This window comes from Quercus suber, unplaced genomic scaffold (genome assembly GCF_002906115.3).
Source record: "Quercus suber isolate HL8 unplaced genomic scaffold, Cork oak 2.0 scaffold_528, whole genome shotgun sequence".
Taxonomy (NCBI): Eukaryota; Viridiplantae; Streptophyta; class Magnoliopsida; order Fagales; family Fagaceae; genus Quercus; species Quercus suber.
The window spans coordinates 118,110-126,499 of NW_027069977.1; the positions used below are offsets into that span (position 1 = coordinate 118,110).

Below are 8,390 nucleotides of genomic sequence, written 5' to 3' on the forward strand. Positions count from 1 at the left end.
GTGGAGCTATGATTAAGCTTCAAACGGGATTGATGGTATTGCCAATGTTCTTTAATTAGCATCCTTATTTCTATTTCTCTATATATGTTTCCTAGAATTAGTATTAGTCTCATTTTTATTTTCTCTATTATATTCTAGGTAAAACAAGAGTTCTTTAAAACTCCACATTGGTTAATGCCATTTAGATTTGTTTTTTAAATTGTTTTTTTTTTTCTCTTTGATTGTTAAATGTTACCCTTTTTTTGCTCTTTCTTATAACTCTAATTAATTTTGATGGTTCTTTTTTTTTTTGGTTAGTTAAGGTTGATGGTTCTTTCTTACAGAGAAAAGAAAAAATTGCAAACAATTGAATTCTGTATAAACTTGTACCTAAAGAGGACAGGAGCCTTTGTTTATTTGATTAGAGACAATATATAATAATAATAATATAGGGGTAATTACATTCCCCTTTCTTGAGTTTTGAAGAAATGACACTCTACCCCAAACTTGAAAGGAAAAAAATATTTTCACCCTTTACATTTGTTTAACCAAATTTTGTTAAATTAATATTAAAATATTGTGTACTAAACTGCTTGTGCTTAAGGTAGGTTCCAAAATTATCCTTAATTTTAAAATTAAATTATCTTATTTTAAAATTTTAAATTAAGGTGTATTTCAAAATATTAAGTAATGTCTTTTGCTTCTTCTTTTTTTTTCCATTTTCTTTTCCCAATGAGTTATGGAGAGATTTGTCATTTCTAATCTTTTGGTATTTTATAAATTTGTATTTTAATTCTAAAGTTATGAGTAATGTCTTTACTAACCATGGTTAAACATTTATAAATAGATTCTTAAATAAATTTAAAATATTTTGTTATTAATATAAACAAAATGGGAGAGTGTTATTACTTATTACCCCAAATATATTTAATAAGATCACCCTAAAAAAGAATTATCTTGCGCAATGCGCGGGTCTACGACTAGTATTTGTAATTTTGAAATATAAAATCTGAGATTGATGGATTTCTGAAAGCATTTTATTTTATTTTAATTACAACAAATGCTTTAAAAAAAAAATTACAACAAATGGTGGGAATGGAATTTGATCACTCTTGGCCTAAAAAGTAACTTCAACTGTATTACAGCATTTTGGAGGGTGAAGTTTCTTGGTTTTACGGATCTAACACTAAAATGGGTATGACTTATCTGTGAAAGGCCTAGGTTATATGATTGACTGGACATTTACAAAATGTGATATGCTAGTGGATCTTACTTGCGACATGACCTGGTCCCAAGTGACGGTCTAAATCTACAATTTTCTGGGCCTAAAGGCCCCTTTACCAAACGTCTTAACCTTTGGGCCTATATGCCATCACTTTACCACCAGAGATATGATCCTTTTATTTTATTTTATTTTTTTATTTTTATTTTTTTTGGAGATATGGTCCTTTTAAGAAAGGTAAAAGATTGGTACTAATCCTTTACAAAATTTATTATATCAAGAAATCAAATGTTTTAGAAGTTACTAAAATATGAGATTTTCTTTGACTGTATGTAGTTTGAGAGTTTCTAATAGAGAATGGAGATAATAAAATGAGATAAATAATATGGGAGTTTCTTTTCTTTTTGTTGTGTAAAGATGAGAAATGAAATGTCCAAAAAAACAATTAAAAATAAACCAAAGTGAGTCAGTATTTCTTTAACTGGCGTATAAGATATCAAAAATGTATTAAAACTTAAAGAAACACACATTGTTTTTTTTTTTTTTTTTTAGAAAGAACTGAGTTTTATTAATTTGAATCAACTACATCCAATTGTAAAATCAAAATAAGATGCGATAGAACATCTTCCATCCATACTTGAAAATCTGGTATGCTTAATGCATTTTTTGCCAGACTATGAGCTACTCTATTGCCGTTTCTCTTGACATGAGAATGCAAGAATATTACATAACTATTAGCAACCATTTTCACATCTTTTATCAGCAAACCTGTTGGAGATAGGTAATGATGTTCCCAAGGAAATCAGTGGGTTGAAAATCTCCGGGTCTTGATCTCGAAGGGTGTCCTGGAAAACAAAATAGGATCAGAGGAGACCGGTGGAGGCCGGCCAAGGGTCCTCCGATGGCAAAGTTAATCTTTTTGCTAATCGCCAAAAGAGAGAAAATGCTATCAAGAATTTTTCAGAATGTTTTTTCATACCTCGCTTCTCTGCCAACAAGTCCTTTATATAGTGTTTGCCCAAAGTGGTTACCTTGTAACTTCTCCAGTCATTGCGGGTCTCGGGAGTAACCGCTATAACTGTCATGGAAGTTACAATACTCAGATTCCATGCTCAATCATTTTCTATTGAACGGTTGATGGAACATTGCATCCGTTGAGAACAGACGCAACGTCTCATCTCGTCCGTCTTACCTTTACAAAGGACGAGACGTTGTTATAATGCCTAGCTCGTCCGTCATCAAGGACGGACGAGACATTATTACAATGTCTCGTCTTTGTCCCTCAGGATGACAGAGACCGATTAGGATGAGTGTTGATTTGGCAAAGGCCCCTTCCTTTTTCCTGGACGAGGTGTGTGGACGACCTGGGAGTTAGATACTTTTTCCGCTCCCCTCAGTGCTTTGCTGGTATAGTATACAGGTCTTTGTACCTTGTCTTCTTCCCTCACTAGTGCTGAACTCACTGCGTGTGGGGTGACTGCCAAATATAAATACAACTCCTCTCCTTGCACGAACGGGCTTAACAAAGGGGTCTTGGTGAGATATGTTTTCAAATCTTCAAAAGCTTTCTAACACTCGTCGGTCCATTCAAATGCTTTTTTAAGAACCTTAAAAAATGGCAGGCATTTGTTAGTAGCTTTAGAAACAAACCTGTTGAGGGCGGCAACTCGTCCGGTGAGGGACTGGACTTCTTTACCATTGCTCGGAGGCTTCATACTCAATATTGCTTGAATTTTGTCAGGGTTTGCTTCGATTCCTTTGTAGGAGACCATAAACCTTAGAAATTTCCCTGATGATACTCCAAAAGCACATTTGCTAGGATTCAACTTCATGTGATACTGTCTCAGTGTGTCGAATGTTTCCTGCAAGTCGTCCAAATGCCTATCCTCATCCTGAGTTTTCACTAACATATCGTCGATATAGACTTCCATATTCCGCCCGATCTGTGGACGAAACATATGATTGACCAGTCGTTGGTATGTTGCTCCAGCATTTTTCAAACCGAAAGGCATCACTTCATAACAAAATAATCCCTGACTGGTGATAAAGGACGTTTTCTCTTGGTCCGCTTCATCCATCCTAATTTGATTATATCCAGAGAAAGTATCCAGGAAACTGAGCAACTTGTGGCCTGCAGTAGAATCTACCAGCTGATCAATGCGTGGTAATGGGTAACTATCCTTGGGATAAGCCTTGTTTAAGTTAGTGAAATCAACACACATTCTCCACTTGCCGTTTGCCTTCTTGACCATGACCACATTGGCTAACCAGTCAGGATAGTATAACTCTCGTATGAATTTTGCTACAATTAACTTCTGAACTTCCTCCTTAACAACATTGTCTCTCTCTGGGGCGAACACCCTCTTCTTTTGTCGCACTGGTTTGGAGGAAGGGCATACATTCAGACGGTGGGTAATGACACTAGGATCTATACCCAGCATGTCTTCGTGACTCCATGCAAACACATCTTTGTTTCTTTTTAAAAAACAAATGAGATCCTTCTTGATCTTCGCTTCCAGATCTGCTCCAACCCTGGTACACCTCTCAAGGTTATTATCATCTAAAGGAATATCTTCCAACGCTTCAATGGGTTCTGCCACAACTTTCTTTTCTTCAATATTCATTGCTTGAATTTGCTCGTCCATAGCCAGCATGGCTAGATAACACTCTCTTGCTGCTAATTGGTCTCCCTGTACTTGGCCTACCTCATGTTCCGTCGGGAACTTGACTGACAAGTGGTAGGTAGATGTAACTACCTTCCACCTATTTAGGGTCGACCTCCCAATTATTGCATTGTAAGAGGATGAACAATCTACCACAAGGAAGTTCACTTCCTTGGTAACTTGTTGCGGGTATGCCCCCACTGTCACTGGTAATGAAATACTGCCCATAGGTTGCACCTTCATTCCACCAAAACCTACTAGGGGGAGCTCGCTGGCCGGAGCAAGTCTCGTCTTAACCTCACCTGCTGAAAGGCTGGATAATACAAAATATCAGCAGAACTCCCATTATCTATCAACACCCTTCTAGTCTTGTAGTCAGTAATAAGGAGGGTGATGACAATAGCATCGTCATGAGGGTGATGGATTCTCTCTGCATCCTTGTTCGTGAAGGTAATCGCCTGCTCGTCCGTAGTCCTTGCACTTGGTGATCGTCTAGAGAGCTGAATGCTCCGCACTGCTTTCAAGTATGCTTTCTTTGACTTGGATGACTGTCCTACAGAACTTCCCCCTAGAATGATTCTTATTTCTCCGAGCGGTGGTTGTGATGATTCTTCTACATTCCCTTTCAATTTCTCGTCCTTGTGATCTCGTCCAAGGAAATTTCTCAGCTTCCCTTGTCTGATGAGATTCTCAATTTGCTGCTTCAAATCAAAGCACTCGTCCGTGTCGTGCCCATGGTCTCTATGGAAGCGACAATACTTATTCCTATTGCGCTTGTTGGGATCTCCCTTCATCTTCTCTGGCCACTTTAAGGAAGGCTCGTCTTTGATTTGCATAAGGACTTACTCGAGCGGCACGTTCAAAGGAGTGTATTGTTGGTTCCTCGCTGATGGACCTGCCTTCTTCTCTCAGTCTTTCTTATCCTCTGTTCGTCCCATCTTCGGACGAGGACCCTGTTCTGAATGACGAGCAGGATTTGTTTCCATTCTCTTAGCCCTCTTCCTCTTCTTAGCTATAATCGCATCCTCTGCATTCATGAAGTTTTGGGCAGAATGGACGAGTTCAGCCATGGACTGAGGTTCCTTCTCATAAAGTTTATGTATAAACAAGTCAGAATTGACCCCATTATGGAAAGCTGCCAACAGTAGCTTGTCATTTACCTCGTCCACGGTCAGGGCTTCCCTATTGAAGCGTGTGATGAAGGAATGCAGGCTTTCATTCTCTCCTTGCTCTATGGTTAGCAAACTAGACGAGGAACGCTTATGTCTCTGTCCTCCAATGAAGTTATTAACGAATAATTTGCTTAACTCCTCGAAAGAACTTACTGAATTCGGGGGTATTTTACTGAACCAAACTTGCGCAGGCCCTTTGGGGGTAGTTGGAAAGGCTCTCCCTCATTTCATCCATGACCTTCCTCATTTGGTCCACCTCCCTCTCCAAATGTGGTACCCTCCGTGAAACAACACCCCTTGATTGATTTTCAGGTTCAAGGTTTCTTTCACCTTCCTGACTTTGTTCACGCTCCTCTCCACGAGCCTCGTGCCATTGCCTCTTGAAATTAATCTCCCTCTGCAAGTCTTGATTTTGGCGAGTTAATTCTGCCATGGTAGCGGCCATGGATTGCATGTGTTGGGCAGAAGAGGGCTGCATGGCAGGTGCCGATTGTTGACTGCGATTGGGATTACTGGAAGCGTCTCTACTCTCTTGGGGGCCTGGACTGGTAGCCCTTGATCTTATCCGGACCATCTCAGCCCTTTTTCCTGAGAAAGAAATAGTAGGACTCGACAAATGAAATTCAAATGCAGTGAATACAATCTAATTTCTTTCCCACAGACGGCACCAACTGATGTTCCCAAGGAAATCAGTGAGCTGAAAATCTCCGGGTCTTGATCTCGAAGGGTGTCCTGGAAAACAAAATAGGATCAGAAGAGACTGGTGGAGGCCAGCCAAGGGTCCTCTGATGGCAAAGTTAATCTTTTTGCTAATCGCCAAAAGAGAGAAAATGCTATCAAGAATTTTTCAGAATGTTTTTTCATACCTCGCTTCTCTGCCAACGAGTCCTTTATATAGTGTTCGCCCAAAGCGGTTACCTTGTAACTTCTCCAGTCATTGCGAGTCTCGGGAGTAACCGCTATAACTGTTATGGAAGTTACAATACTCAGATTCCATGCTCAATCATTTTCTATCGAACGGTTGATGGAACATTGCATCCGTTGAGAACAGACGCAACGTCTCATCTCGTCCGTCTTACCTTTACAAAGGACGAGACGCTGTTATAATGCCTAGCTCATCCATCATCAAGGACGGACGAGACATTATTACAATGTCTCGTCTTTGGCCCTCAGGATGATGGAGATCGATTAGGATGAGTGTTGATTTGGCAAAGGCCCCTTCCTTTTTCTTGGACGAGGTGTGTGGACGACCTGGGAGTTAGATACTTTTTCCTTCCCCATTAGGTAACACTCCGCTACCTTCAAAGCTCTAATCAAACCAAGAATAGCACTTCAGAAACCCAACTCAAGCGCAAAGGACACAGCCTTCAGAGCAGCCAGCGCCTCAATCTCCTTAGGCTTGTATGTTTGATGGATTTTTTTTGAACAAGAAGCTGACACAGCCTCATTATTATCCTGGATTACCACTCCAATTCTAGACTTATTAGATTCATTGAAAACAGCACCATCAAAGTTTATTTTCACCAAAACAGCTTGCAGACTTCTCCATCTCAAACCTCCATTACTGCTGTCCGTAACTTGCACTTTAGTAATCTGCAGATTAGCTTTAAATTGTGCCAGCATTTGCTTTGCTTGTTCAGGCACTTGATGAAGTGGAACAACTTGTTGATTCACACAAGCTTTATTTCTTTGATTCCACACCATCCAAGTCGTATATGCAAACAAATCTAGTGACCTTTCCTTCTGCAGTCAGCCATAACAGCATTATCTTCAACAGTGTGATCTTCTTCATTTACAATATCAGGAGGACAACCAGTCCTGGAGCTGATAGAGGAGTTGGATCTCCACAACTTATCCATACTATCCTAGTTTTAACACTCAGTTATCATGTTTTTCTCACAACCGTTGCATTTCGTAACACATACCCTAGGCAACCCTATACCACACACATGCCCTACACGCCCTCTCTTGGCTCAAACGGGCCTTACAGTCAGGTTCTGGGGATTCACTTTACACCTAAGGTGGCGCCAACGACAGTAAGAAGGGGACACAACAACGGAGTACCAAAGGGTCGGACAAGCACAGACAAGGTACAAAGACACACAACAACACTACCACCGGCCAGAAAAGAGTGGCTCTGATACCATAAAGGGGGAAGGGGACGCACAGCTGAAGGGAGGAGACAGAGAAGGGGCAATTGGGGGTAAACCATTTTGTTCACAAAAATTACCCATTTCATATTTTGCTTTTCTTTTATTTTTTAACTGGTGTTTTAACAGTTTTTCATCATTGCACATATTAATACCAAGTTTTTTAATAGTGCTTAAAATATCACCATAAGTTAAATTATCATAGTCAATAGAGTCATTTTTACCAATTAATTCTTGTTTTACTTTATGAGCAAAGATAGGAGGCAGACCGTCAATAAAATTTTCTTTCCAATAAGGCTTGTAACAGTCTTTCCGTTGCATAACTCTGGAAAGGAAAACATCTTGATACCATCTATAATCAGACATAGTAGGGCATCTCAAATTATTCAATAAATCAGAAATTCGAGATGAAACATTAGATGGAGCACCAACAAAATGTTTGATAATAGTATAAATCAAGGTATTAACACTGTCAGGAATACCTCGACCAATACGATCATCAAAAATAGGCAAACCTTCATCATTCTTTTTAACAGCATGTTTAATAGAATCTCTGGAATCTTCTGTGAGATATGAATCCCACCAACCACGAAGAGTACCAGAAAAACTAGTAGCAAGCAAGTCAACAACTTCAGATTGAGCAAGATCATGATTATTTTGATAAGCAATACCAACCATGGACATATGTCCCATTTTGTTAATAATTTCTTGTTCAGAAAAACCATCAATGTTCCATTCATAAATTTTATCAGCAGAAATAGAGAATTGAGTTTGAAAAGGTCTTTCTTCAAACTGAATATCAGGAGGAGTAGGTTTTGAATACCAATTTTTTGTAAGAAATATGGGTTTGGAAGAACTTCCAACAAATCTTTTGATTTCTGGGAAATCATTATCAAAAACCTTTTTAGCAGAAACAGAAGAAACAGTATCAGAAACAGAAGAAACAGTATCAGAATCTGTATTTTCATCAGAAACAATTTCTTTTTCATTTCTTGAAATAGTACAAGCAGCATGAGTCCTTGTAGAAGTACTTTCAGTTTTGACTTTTAAATCAGCAAGCAGTTTTTCAACAATATCCAAAGTTTTGGATTGAGAAGTTTTAAACTTGAATTTGTCATCAAAACTGGGTAAATTAATCAAAGGTTTCTCAGTTTTCACTGAAACAGGTTTTTCAACAGAAGCAGGCTTTTCAACAGTTTTTTCA

The 8,390-nt window shown here is 38.9% G+C and overlaps 1 protein-coding gene across 1 annotated transcript; it reads right to left on the minus strand.

Moving 5' to 3' along the window:
- Positions 1-4,121: 4,121 nt before the first annotated feature.
- Positions 4,122-4,700, minus strand: LOC136063441 (uncharacterized). Its single transcript, XM_065763836.1, has one exon. The coding sequence runs from the start codon at positions 4,698-4,700 to the stop codon at positions 4,122-4,124; it is 579 nt and encodes a 192-aa protein (XP_065619908.1).
- Positions 4,701-8,390: the final 3,690 nt, after the last annotated feature.

Coding starts and splice junctions, on each gene's coding strand:
- LOC136063441 (XM_065763836.1), bottom strand. CDS start 4,700: ATGCAAATCAAAGACGAGCCTTCCTTAAAGTGGCCAGAGAAGATGAAG.